We start from the raw sequence: 13,324 nt of genomic DNA, 5'->3' as shown, positions 1-13,324 counted from the left end.
AATCTATAAAAATGATAATGAATTTAGAAATGGCAATAATAGAGTTAGATTTAGCTCTTCTTGCTTTTACAGAATTTTGAATTTTTTTTTATTAAAATGTTTCATATTTTTATATTACTTTTGCCAATTTATTTATTCAATTAGCTTTAACAAATAAAAAGTTCGCCAAATAACCATTTATATCTTTTAAATACAATGAAAAATTAGAGTATATGTTAACTAATCAATCATAATTCCAAACACAAATAAAATAACCAAAATTAATATTATGGATAAAAATATAATTTTGTTTAAGATGCTTTAATACAAACTTTATGAATTTCAAAATTAAAAAAAGTGTAGTTGAAATTAAAAAATTAAAATATTTTTAATTAAATTATTTATTTTATTGATAAAGATTGTATTTATCCTTCTAATTTAGTCAATATAAAATGTATTTTTATCATTTATTTATAAAAAAAATGTTTTGAAGCAATTTATTAATAAATCGTAATAAAAATGAAAAATTATTATTTATTTAAACAATTTAAATAAACATAAAATAAAAGCATTTATTTCTCATACTTGCAAAAATTTAATAAATTTATTTGATAGAGGAATTAATTGAAAGGAAATTCTATAGACAAGATGTTAATATGAAAATATGTAATAATATAGATATAGTGGAATTTTATTTATTTTATTTATTCAAAATGCTGAGTTAATATAAAATATTTTATTTTTCTATCTAATGATTTGATTTATATATTTGTTATTTATTTATTTGTAAAAGTGATAATTATACTTGCTGACATCATTAACACTAACTATCTAATCATTTATATTACTACAAATTCCTAGTAAAATAAGATTAGTTAATTAATTGGGCAAAATTAATATAAATTGTTACTAGTATTTATTTATTTACTTACTTATATTCACTGTGATTAAAAATACAGATAGAAAGAATTATTATTTTCTTTGATCTGATTTTTGTTTCGTTTGTTTTTATTTGAAATTCAGTATAAGAAGAAGTTAAAGAAAGAAATGTGTGAATATAAAATTAAATTTATTATAGTAAATAAATTATTGTAAATATCTGGTTATTATACTTATTTATTTATTTATTTATTTATTTCTTTGATCACGATTAATTGATTATTTATTTATTTGTTTGTTTGTTTATTTGCTTGTTTTTTGTTATTTTATTCTTCTATTATTTATTCATAGGCCCTTAAATATTATTATATTCTTTTTAATATAAGATTGCTTTCATTTTTTGAATTGATTTTAACATATAATTTATTTTTAGAGCTATAAGCCTAATAAAGTTGCAAAAGAAATTAATTTTTATCTTTAGCTCTTATCAAATATAATGTTATTTATTTATTGTTCAATTGATTCATTGTTAGGTAGAACGATCTGAGCAAAGACGGTAAATACCTATTGATTTTTCCATTTTTTCAAGTTTTTAATTGCTTGCTTGTATTTCTTTTTGTAATTGTTCTTTTTCTCTTATCAATATTCTCACTTAGTTTTTGAGGTAGATTGTATCGACTTCATTTTAGGGGGAGTATATATGCAATACTTTCCAGAGTCTTTCACAGGCTGGCTTAAAATTTATGCTGTTTTAATTGCTTTGCATCTAAATATCATGCTTCATTAATAATATTTCATCTTTTAAATCACTTATTTCTCTTCTGTATTCTCTCATCTACTCTCTCGCTTAATTTATATAATCCTGTTTTTAAAAATTACATTTCGTTTTATAAAGTCTGTCTTTCTACAAAATTAAAGATCTATAAATGTGTTTTTATTTTACATAAACTTTATCAAAGTGTTCTTCAGCACATTTAACATATTCCAAATCTGTGAGGTAAAGCTGATCTGTAGAAGTAAATCTCGTTTCTGTTGTACTCTGCTTTGAAGTCTATGTTGTTAAAATGCTCGCTAAGATTGACAAACACAAAATATTTTAAAATTTACATCAACATCTGTATAGCATTTCAGGATTTCTTTTATATGAGGTTTTATCCTCAATGGGGTGCCAGACAAGCTCATATATATATATTTCTTATTTAGAAAATCAATTGCACTTCTTTTAGAACTTTTTTAGCTTGAAGGATATATTAATAATCCTATTTAATTAATCTTTTAATGTTTTATTTGTGGAGTCTTTATAAGTTAATTAAATTCTAAGAAGATAGCTATATAGATAGATTGATAGATAGAAAGCATAGCTAAAAAATTAAAAGATTATTTCAATACTCATTAGTTTTACTACCACTTCTAACTTAAAATTCAATCAATGAGTGAAAAAAATTGAATATTTAATTAAGCAATAAATAACCAAATATTATTGTAAATACATCAGCAATAAATCAATCCAATCAATCAATCAATTTTATTTAAGTAAGAACTTTTTATAATTTTTTTCTATTAAAATGCTTATTTTTACTGATTAATAATTTTTAAACATGAAATTTGTAAAAAAATGATAATCACTTATTCTACTAAATATTTTTCTATCATAAACTGTGTTTCGATTTACTTATGTAACTTCTAAAATAACTTAAAAAACTAACAGCATTTATATTAATTGTATTAAAAGAAATATATAAAGAAATATTTTTATCAGATTTAAGAAAATTATAATTGCTTTATATTTTACAAATACTTATAAAAATCTCTCTTTTTTTCTAATCAATTTTGAAGCAAATTATATTTTTATATCACAAATAGCAAATTAATTTACTGATTTTACAAATAAAAATTATAAAAAAATATACTCTTAAACTTAAAAATCTGTATTAAAATAAATAATTGCATCTAATTAGTCTTATATTAAGAAATAAAATATTAATAATCTGAATGAATACCAACTCTTTCTATTATTTTAATATACGTTTTAATCATAGATTGATTATATATTTGGCAAATAAATTTATTATTTATGGTCAGGAAATGCAATAATCTATGAATTATAATAATATTTTTAAAAATATTCTATATATAGCTGTTCCTGCATTTGAAATATCATGAACCATGATATCATATATAATTTGTGATATTTCAAATAATCCAAAACTATCTTGTATTTTCAATTTTATTTTTATTATTATCAAAAAATACTGATGTCCTTATTTAAATTTAAATATTTTATCTTTTTTTAATTTTTATTTAACCTATTCTAATTTTTAAAATATATTAATTTTGATTATTAATATATCTAATTTATTAGTATGATATAAAATCTTCTCATTTTTATAATTTAATAAGATAGTAGTAGTTATTAAAAGCTATGATCGTTTTTGGTGAATACTAAGGACTAACTTTAGAGGGATTATTTTATTTTAGTAAATTTAATTTTTAAAATTTATTTTATTAAATAAGTTATATATTAAAATACCAAAATATTATAATAATAAATATATCTATCTATCTATCAATATTTTAAGTTAAATTATCCTATTACAAAATATTATAAAATAAAGCATATTTATTTTAATATTCAAATATATTTATCTTTATACATCCTTTTTTAACTACTTTTTATATCATAAGAAACTTATTTTAAAGACAGCCAATCTTTTTGATTTAAAGCACTTACTTATTTTTACTTTTAATTATTATGATTTATTTATTTTATTCCCACTTTTAATATGAACTAGTGTAAATTACTAAATATTTAAATAGAATAAAATTATTTAATTAAAATTTATATCTTTTTAAATCAATAAATAAAATAACATTAGCAGAATAAAAAAAAGAAAGATAAATCAAATAAAAACCAAATAAATAAATTAAAAGTGTTATGTTGTTTTAAATTCATTTTTATATTAAAATACATCATAATTCAAAACAAAAACAGTTTTTACCTAAGATCAAGAATCAAATTTAAGATATTATTGTAATTTACTAAAGTGGACCATAAGCCAGATATACCTCCATCACTAATTTATTAATTAAATAAAATATATAAATATAATATAACATAATAAGTTATATCCTGAGTACATACATTCATGTGTGAGATTATTCCATATTTGATACATCTTATAATTCATTTGTTCTTTTTATCCAGTTAATTTGTAATAAAACTAAATTTATTTTTTAATATATTTATAATTAATTAAATTAATTTCCATAAATTGTTATTTAATATTTTTGAAAATAAAATAAAAAATTAATTAGAAATATTTATAATTTTTTTAAGTAATAAGACATTTTAAAAAAAATAAAAATTGTTTATTATACTATTTCAAAATAATTAGTCAATAGTAATATATAAATAATTAATTTTTAGTTTTTATTTAATTATATAATGTAGTAAATAGTTTTTTTTTTTGATATTAATAATTTAAAATGATAAAATAATCATTCATTATTTTAAAATTACTTTTATATGAACTAATTAAAATATTTGTATATATTTTTAGTTCAAATTAATGAGTTATTGATTAATATTTAAAATAATAAATTTTATCTTAATTCAATACAATATCAATTAAATAATTCAAAATTGTACATTAACTTAATGAATATGCCAAATAACTTATTAATTTAGATTAATATATAATAAATAAAATGCTTAAGTTTAAAATGATAATGTTTCTTCAATGTTTACTATATTTTTTGTTTATTAATGATAATTTTTATTTTCTTAATATTTTAAATAGAAAAAATTAATATTTTAAAATATATTTTTGAAATATAAAATTATAAATCTGATAATCTTATATACACCTTTAAGATGTAAATCGATAGAATCTTATACAAAGAAAGAAAATATTTAATTTACAATTCTAGGAGCTGATTTGTATACCAAGCTTTTAATCAAAGATAAGTCTGTGTTAATTAAAATAACTAATGAAATAAGTTATAAAATGAATGTATTGATAAAATATTTTTCATTTAGTTATAATTCATTCAAGAAAAAAATTAGATAAATTAGATGAGAGAAGTTAGAATATTTAAAATTTGAATAAATAAAATTGGAAAATATTTGGAGAACTTTGTCTGTCTATTTTTAAGTTTAATAAAATTGATAAAATTATTTTGTAATAAAAAAAATTTATTTTTCTTAAATATTAATGAAATGCTTGTTATTTAAAAAAAATAACTCATAAAATTGAAATATTTATTAAAAAATTGTTTGTTATTTAATATTTGTGAAAATCAAATCTTTACTAAAATATTATTTTGGTATTTTTTAAGAATAAAGTTAAGTGATTATGTTTTAGAATAATAAAGATTAATTTTAGTTTAATTAGCTTATTCTATTTCATATTAAAAACAAAATAATTTAAATTTTAAAATATTTAATAGATTAATCTTTGGAAATCTGATATATAATTTTTTAAAATTTAAAGATTACTGTCTAACTAATATGTGCTATTAAAATCAAATTAGCTTTTAAATTTTGTGAATCTATTTCAAAGCTCTAATTATTCTGTTTGACAACCTGATACGAATTTGAAAAACTTGCTTATGAAAGGCTTTATATTTATATCAATAATTAATTTATTTCTGATGGGCGTGGTGTTTATCAATGCCTAAATGGTGGGAACTTTTTAGCTTCAATTCAGATAATAAAGTAGACCAGGCTGACTGCGTTGCAATATATATTTAGTAAAGATTAATAAATAATTAATATATTTATTGTAAGAATATTAAAGTTTAATCTAAAAGATAATAAATAATAAAGAAGAAGTAGTTAATTATTCAACAAGCATTTTCTTCTAAAGTTATAAAACATACTAAACAAAGATATTGAATTTCAAACTCAAGCAAAAGTTAATTTATGAGCAATAACCCTATGATGTAATTTAGAGACATCGCTCTCTAAAAAATTACTCAAGGTATTAACATCTTTAATACCAAGAAGGATAACATTAATGAAAGAGATTAAGGTTATAGGTTGATGGTTTCTGGTCTTGAAGACTTAATCAAGTATAGAAAGCAAGAAACAAATGTTGATATTTAAAATATTTTAAAGCCAAAGATAGATGAATATTTAAAGCAAGCAGCTGCCATGAAAGCTGAAATTTCTGCCTAATAACAGAACATTAATCAATAGATTCAAAAGCAATCTTAATTTAGCTATCAAGCAAACAATTAAAATTTGAATAATATTAACACTAATATGAATAATAATAATAATCAAAATTAATATAAGCCTCCAGTTAACAACAACAACAACAACAATAATAGCAATAACACCAATAACAATAATGGTGGAAATAACTAAAACAATAACTAAGGAAAAAGTTAAATCAAGTAAAAAGTTAATTTTGTTAGGATGATTTTTTTTAATTGTTTTTTATATCGATAGGGAAGGTGATAAAGATAATGCTAAGTTTGAACAAGCATTAGGTGAAGCAATTGTTACTGAAAAGCCAAATGTTCACTGGTCTGATGTTGCTGGTTTAGAAAATGCTAAGAAAGCACTTAATGAAGCAGTTATCCTACCCATCAGATTCCCTCATATATTCTAAGGTATGATCAAGCCTTGGAGAGGTATTTTGTTATATGGACCTCCAGGTACTGGTAAAACATTCTTGGCTAAGGCTTGTGCAACAGAATGTGATGCTACCTTCTTCTCTATTTCCTCCTCTGATTTAATTTCTAAGTGGGTTGGTGAATCTGAAAAGTTAATTAAGACTTTGTTTAAAATGGCCAGAGAGAAAAAACCTTCTATTATATTTATTGACGAAATAGATTCAATGACTGGAAATAGGTAAAAATATTACTTATGAAAATTGTGACAATTTCTTGATTCATTCATAGATTATTTTTTTTTTAAATGTTCATTTTTTTTATTGACAGTTCAAATCAAATATTTGAAATATGTTGATGATTGCTTGAAAAAATATATCATTTTTTAACTAAAAAATTGAATTTGCTTATGATTTATTGTAATAAAAAGATCTGAAGGTGAGAATGAAGCATCCAGAAGAGTCAAAACTGAATTTTTAGTTTAAATGCAAGGTGTTGGCAATGATGACACTGGTGTTCTTGTCCTTGGTGCTACAAACGTTCCTTGGGGTTTAGATCCTGCTATTAGAAGAAGGTAAAAACAATTATTGAAGTTAGTGAATGTGTTTTTTATTTATAAATTTTCAAAAAATAATTAGATTTGAAAAAAGAATTATGATTCCTTTACCAGAAAAGGAAGCTAGATTCTAATTGATTGACAATCTCTTGAATAAAACTCCCAACTGCATTACATAAGAAGAAAGATTATACATTGCAGAAAGAACTGAAGGGTATTTATCCATTTTATATTATATTAATTTTTAAACTTGTTTATTAAAAATAGTTTTTCAGGTTCTGATATATCTATTTTAGTTAGAGAAGCTTCATATGAGCCTCTGAGAATAGCATAAAGAGCCACTAAATTCAAAAAGATTTAAGACAAAGATGGCTAACCTAAGTATGTTGCTTGTGCTCCTAGTGATCCCTAAGGTGAATCAAAAGTATTAATGGATATATAAGGTAGTATGTTAAAATTGTAAGATGTCAGTATAGATCACTTCGAATTAGCCTTGTAATCTTGTAAACCCTCAGTCTCTGAAAAAGATATAGAGAGACAAATTGAATTCACTAAAGAATTCGGCCAAGATGGTTGAATAATAAAATAAATTTTTGAATCAATAAAAAAGAGCTAGCTAAATAAATATAAATATTTTATTATTATTATTATCATAAATTGCTATTAAATTTGTTATAAAAATTGAATGTATTAAATTATTATTAAAATATTAATTAATTAATTAATTAAATAAATAAAATGTTAAATTATTTTGAAACACAATTTTTAAAACAAAAAAATATTTATTTTTTGATACTGTTGTTGTAGTTTTTGTAGTTGTTTTAAATTGTTATTTTTATTTTATTTATCTATTTAACTTTAAAGAAAAAATATGTCTACTATTGTTCTTATAAAATGTAGTTAAATACAATTAAAATTCTGAGATTAAGTAATTAATTGTAAACTAAAAAAATTAAAAAATCAATCAAATTTATTTGTTAAATAGAACAGTATTGCTGTGTAATAGGTACACTCAAAATTAATCAATTAAAGAATTGCATTAAACGTCTGAGAATGATTTAATAAAGTTGTACTAACTAAAGTTTGCATTTACATAATCAGAATATCTCTTAAAAATCTCCTATTACTTGCTAACAAAAATTTATAAAATAAGATAGGATGAAAGAGGTAGTATCTATTTTTAAAACAATAGCGAAATACCAAAATAAGTTATTATTTATTGCTTATTTTTTGTTCATGATCCTACTTACTTTCCTAAGCTTTTTTAATAATTATTGCTAAAATGTTGATTATTTTAAGCTAATAAGCTTTAATATCGCAATTTGGGTATTTTATTTAATTCTGTGCTTGGCTCATTTAAAAAATTTAAATGTTTCCTCAACAAAAATAAGTATTTTTATGAGCTGTTTAGTGATGGCGTGTTATAATATTATTTTAATAGAGCTTTATATACTTTTGTATAATTATTCTACTTCAACACAAATATACCAAAGCTACATAAATAATAATTCATAGATATCTATTTCTTCTTTTTTCATGTGCAAATCAGATGAATTTACAGTAGGAGTTGTCTCTTCAATGACTTAAATCAATCCTTTGATTTATATATTTATTTCTTAATCTATTTTTGAGCTTCCTTAGATATTTGGGATGTCAAATTATAGCGCTTATTTAAGCTTATTAATTAACGCCTACTACTTTATTAGATAAATCATATGGTAAACAAATTAAAATTTTTTAATAGGAATACCAATAATTAGCATTCTTTACCTCACTCAGCTAGGGTTATCTCAAAATATGCAGCAGCAAAAACTAAATAAAATGTGCATTTAAAACTTGAATTAAACTTACCAATAGAATGAAAATAATTATAATCAATAGCGCAACTCTGAAACTACAAAGATTATTGGTGATTAAACTAATATAAACTTTTCTAATAATGTAAATCGCTACTTTAATGGATTTAATAATCATATTTCTGAACTCGATAGATCTTCTGATTAAAACCAAAAATAAGTTACATTTACAGATAAATTAAATATTAAATCAGAGCAGCAATCTTTGGATAGTAAAATAATCAATATATTTCCTCAGGGAATACTGATAGTGACTAATGGGAATCATATTATTTATGAAAGTTCTTAGATGAATAAAATTTTCAACGCCAATGAGCAAAGTCTTGTTAATATTTTGAGTGAAATAAAAAGAAAATAAAATTAAAATATATAAAACTCTGTCAAACAGCATAAAAAGTAGAAAATCGATAAATATTCACACAAATTTTAATCACTCAAAGAATTTAAAAGTCCAGTAAGTAGTATTTTTTTTCAGAACCACGAAAACAATAATACATCGTAAATTAAAGATAGCAGTTCAATTATTGAAGAAGGTGATGTTAATGTAAATTTAAATATAAATATAAATTAACACTATGAAACATTGTCTCCTAAAATTTTATCTTCTAACGAAATGAATAAGAGGAAAAGCAAATTTTATAATAATAATTAGTTAGACTAACTGCAACAAGAAATTAATCATTCAATACTTACTATAAAATCTCCAGTTTTAGATACTATCTCACCAAAAGCACTTAAATAACTTCAAACTAATCCTTTTAAAATCGATTTATAACTAATCTCTAAGTATCAGAGAGGATAAATTTAGAAAGCAATTAGTATTTAGTAAATTATGTAAATTATGCTTTTAGAAAACACAGAAGATTGGACAATGTCAAATTATGAAAATACCAAAAATAAATATTTATCAAAAGCCTCAGGTATTGATAATTCAAAAGAAATTTATGAATAAAATGGTGAACAGCATACAGATACACTTTTTAATTTTTCAAGAAAGCGACTATCAGATGCTTTCAATACTCCTATTGACAAAACAAATTAATCTAAATACACTATAAACTAAATTAATCATGATAATTATACTCAAAATCTTTCTTGCTATAATAATAGTAGCAGTAAACATTTTTATACATAAGCTCATAATGCAAGTTAGTACTACTTTAAGTCTGAGAATGTTAAGTCAACTAAAAATGAAGTTAATATAATTTGCATAGATAAAGAAAGTCATAAGTTAATCGAAATTCGATTGATGAAATGTTTATTAACTACTACTTCTCCTAGTAACGATAATAAAGAAAACGTCAATAACGATTCAGATTATTTATAAACTAATTGCATTTTATTTTTATGTGAAGAAATCTCAGAGAAAATATATTTGAATAAAGCAATGAGGCTCTAAACATTCAAATCAAAAATGCTGGCAAGTATATCACACGAACTGAGAACACCTCTAAATTGCTCTATTGGAATGCTTTAGCTTATCTATGATAACCACTATGCTTAAAAAGAAGTCATAGATCAATTCATAGTTCCAGCTCTTTATAGCAATAAACTTTTACTAAACATCATAAACGACATTTTGGATTTTAATTAAATTAACGTAGGCAATTTCAAGCTGAATTTTACTTAAATTTGCATAAAAAAACTTATAGAAGATACATTAATGTTAGTAAAACAATCTTGTCTAATGAAAAATTTAGATTTAAAGTTTATAATCGATGAAAACTTTGATCCCACTTAATAATTCAACACCGACCCCTAAAGAGTTACCCAAATCATGCTTAACCTTTTAAGTAATGCAGTTAAATTTACTGAATAAGGTGGAAAAATTACAGTTTAATTGTAAGAAGTTGAAAAAAATTTACTCAAAATTGATATTTCAGATACTGGATGCGGTATCCCTTTAAAAAAATTAAGAAATCTCTTTAATAATTTTGGAAAAGTAAGTTTTTTTTTTTTTAAATTGTATTAATTTTGTCTTTTTATTTAAAATTAAATTAAAACTTTTTAATTAAAATCGATAAGAAATTTTTATGAATTAGATTTAATAAATTTTTGAGTTTAAAACAATAATTTTGTTGAAAAATAAGATTATTCTTAACAATTTAAGTAAATGATTGAATATTTAATTAAAAAATAATAAAGGATTTTTAGGATCTTCTATTCCTACAATTAAAATAAAATGTTAAAAAATTTATTTAAGAGGAATTTATTATAAATAGTAAAAATAATTAATTAAAATAATATTTAGGTGAATAGAAATGAAAGTGCAGAGTTTAATGATGGTGCATTTGTAAGATTTATGCTCTTTATTTCTTAATAATAAAAACTAATTTTTAAATTAAGGGAGCTGGACTTGGTTTAACTATTTCAAATAAATTAGCTAAGGGAATCGGAAATAATAGATCAATAAAAGTCGTGACACAACTTTATTAAGGATCAACTTTTACATTCTACATTTAAAATTAAAAATCAAGAGCTCTGCATTACAAAAGGAATACGTTAAGGACATTTTTTTCATAGCATTCAATTTAAACATTTAATGAATTAACAAACAAGAATGCTTTAAATAAGTCTGAGAAAACGGTATAAAATGCTTCTTCTCCTGCTTTTGATGAATGCTCAGAAGTAAAAAGATACGATATTTCTTAAGAATCTAAACTAAAATCCATTTAGATTTTAGATAGAAAAGATTTGTCAATTTATAAATAAAGTAATAATTTCTATTTTTTTGTTTTTGAATACAATAAATTTTTAATTTAAAATCTAGAATGTCATTATGAAGAAAGAAACTCTCAAGACATAAAGTCTAATATATCATTTAATCAAATAGAAAACACACTGAAATTTCTAAATGAAGACTATCAGATTTAAGGAGAAGAAGATTAGATCTAAAAAAGTTATCAAATATTTAAGCCTCTATAACCATGGTAAATAGAATAGATAGAAAAACAAGAAGCACTAATAAAAGAAAAACTAATATCCTACAGTAGAAATTAGCAATGCTAAAATTGCTCTGATATATTAATTGTTGATGATAACGAATTCAATATTTTAACATTAAAAAGCCTTCTTGGTTAGTATGAGCTGAAAGTGGATTTTGCTTTGAACGGCAAGCAAGCATTTGAGAAAGTTTAACAGAAAATATAAATCAACACTCAATGTGTTTCCCATGTTAAAAAAGTAATTTAATAAGACTACTCTAAAAGAAAAACTTAAGAAGAAGATGATATAGAATAGTAAAATTAAATACCTAAATAATGCCAAAAATTGAGATGTCAGAGTTATTAATTAATTTTTATGGATATAGATATGCCTATTATGAATGGCTATCAAGCAACTATAAAAATTCTTGATTTTTTTAAATAATAAAACTCCTAAATAAAAAAACCATTTATTAGTACATGCAGTGCCTTTGTGACAGATCAAGACAAGGAAAAAGCTAAAGAAGTTGGCATGCAATTTTTTATCGAAAAACCAATAGTAAAGAAAAAACTTGAGTATCTATTGTTCAGTCTATTTGTGAGTTAATCAAATCCTTGATTCAATTTTTAAATACATCCTAAATGATTAAACATGAAATAAATAACAAATTCCCTCAATAAACCCTTAAATAAAAAAAACTGGACTAACTTTTTAAAATAAATTTCTAATTTTAAGATAAAAAATAAAATTTTTAGTTTAATTCTGAGATAAAAAGAGATAAGTAAAATTATAAATAAGGGATTATGTTAAATACAATTAATTTTAGATTTTTGCATAATATATAAACTTAATAAAAAATAAAATTAAATATGACAAATATTAATTAAAAATAAAAAAATTAGCAATAAAAAAGTAAATAATGAATAATATTTTATTTAAATTTTAATATAAAAAATCATAAATAAACTTATTAATTATTTTTTGTTTGTATATATTTTACTAAATTTAGTTTCATATATTTAAAATATGAAAAATAAATAAATAAATAAATTAATTACATAAGATTTATTTAATTTGGTTCATAAAATTAGCATTTTATATTGAAAGTAAAAAATCTGTAAGTCTGTCTGTCTGTCTAGTGCATATAAATATTACAATTAATGAATAAAGATGTTCAGTATGTAATATGGTTATCCTCCTATCTACCCCTAAGTTATAAATTGAACTATAGCTATGAATAAAGCTATTATTGGTTTAAAAGTTTTATTAATATATATAAGTTTCCATTAATTAGGTATTAGAAATTAATCTAATAAATCATATTGAAATGAAAATGTAGTATTTAGAGTTAAAAAAAAACACTTTTTCCAATTAGAATAGAAAAAAAATATAGGAAAAGCGAGAATAATTAAGAAAAAAAAAAGAAAAAAGAACAAAAAGGTAATTAATTGATTGCTATTGAGCTTTAAATTTATTAAAAAAATCAAATAAGAATTTCTTTTTATTGGGC

General features: G+C 21.2%; 4 protein-coding genes across 4 annotated transcripts in view; 3 read left to right on the top strand and 1 right to left on the bottom strand. All coding sequences in view use genetic code 6, as the record gives it.

Annotated features, from left to right (window-relative positions):
* TTHERM_00989510 (RNA polymerase III subunit RPC82) overlaps positions 1-15 on the top strand; it is a gene marked incomplete at both ends in the record, with an annotated part of 2,014 nt that extends 1,999 nt beyond the window's left edge. The window contains one exon of the mRNA XM_001022455.3: positions 1-15. This exon is cut by the window's left edge and continues 201 nt beyond it. Coding sequence (XP_001022455.3) covers positions 1-15 — 15 coding nt within the window.
* Positions 16-1,381: 1,366 nt separating this feature from the next.
* Positions 1,382-2,040, bottom strand: TTHERM_00989500 (hypothetical protein; the record flags this gene model as incomplete). The annotated part of the gene is made up of 3 exons (XM_001022454.1): positions 1,382-1,720; positions 1,802-1,909; positions 1,966-2,040. 3 exons carry the CDS (start codon positions 2,038-2,040, stop codon positions 1,382-1,384), a joined length of 522 nt encoding a protein of 173 aa, XP_001022454.1.
* Positions 2,041-5,782: 3,742 nt separating this feature from the next.
* Positions 5,783-7,610, top strand: TTHERM_00989490 (AAA-type ATPase; the record flags this gene model as incomplete). Its single annotated transcript, XM_001022453.3, has 5 exons — positions 5,783-6,258; positions 6,314-6,718; positions 6,908-7,051; positions 7,116-7,247; positions 7,301-7,610. The coding sequence occupies 5 exons, from the start codon at positions 5,783-5,785 to the stop codon at positions 7,608-7,610; spliced, it is 1,467 nt and encodes a 488-aa protein (XP_001022453.1).
* A 962-nt stretch (positions 7,611-8,572) lies between these two features.
* Positions 8,573-12,730, top strand: TTHERM_000989489 (ATPase, histidine kinase-, DNA gyrase B). Its single transcript, XM_012799282.1, has 4 exons — positions 8,573-10,831; positions 11,141-11,182; positions 11,236-11,602; positions 11,660-12,730. Exons 1-4 carry the CDS (start codon positions 8,612-8,614, stop codon positions 12,430-12,432), a joined length of 3,402 nt encoding a protein of 1,133 aa, XP_012654736.1. The 5' UTR covers positions 8,573-8,611; the 3' UTR covers positions 12,433-12,730.
* Positions 12,731-13,324: the final 594 nt, after the last annotated feature.

The sequence above is a fragment of the Tetrahymena thermophila genome (genome assembly GCF_000189635.1).
Source record: "Tetrahymena thermophila SB210 genomic scaffold scf_8254485, whole genome shotgun sequence".
Classification (NCBI taxonomy): domain Eukaryota; phylum Ciliophora; class Oligohymenophorea; order Hymenostomatida; family Tetrahymenidae; genus Tetrahymena; species Tetrahymena thermophila.
This window is presented reverse-complemented; position numbering and strand designations above follow the sequence as displayed.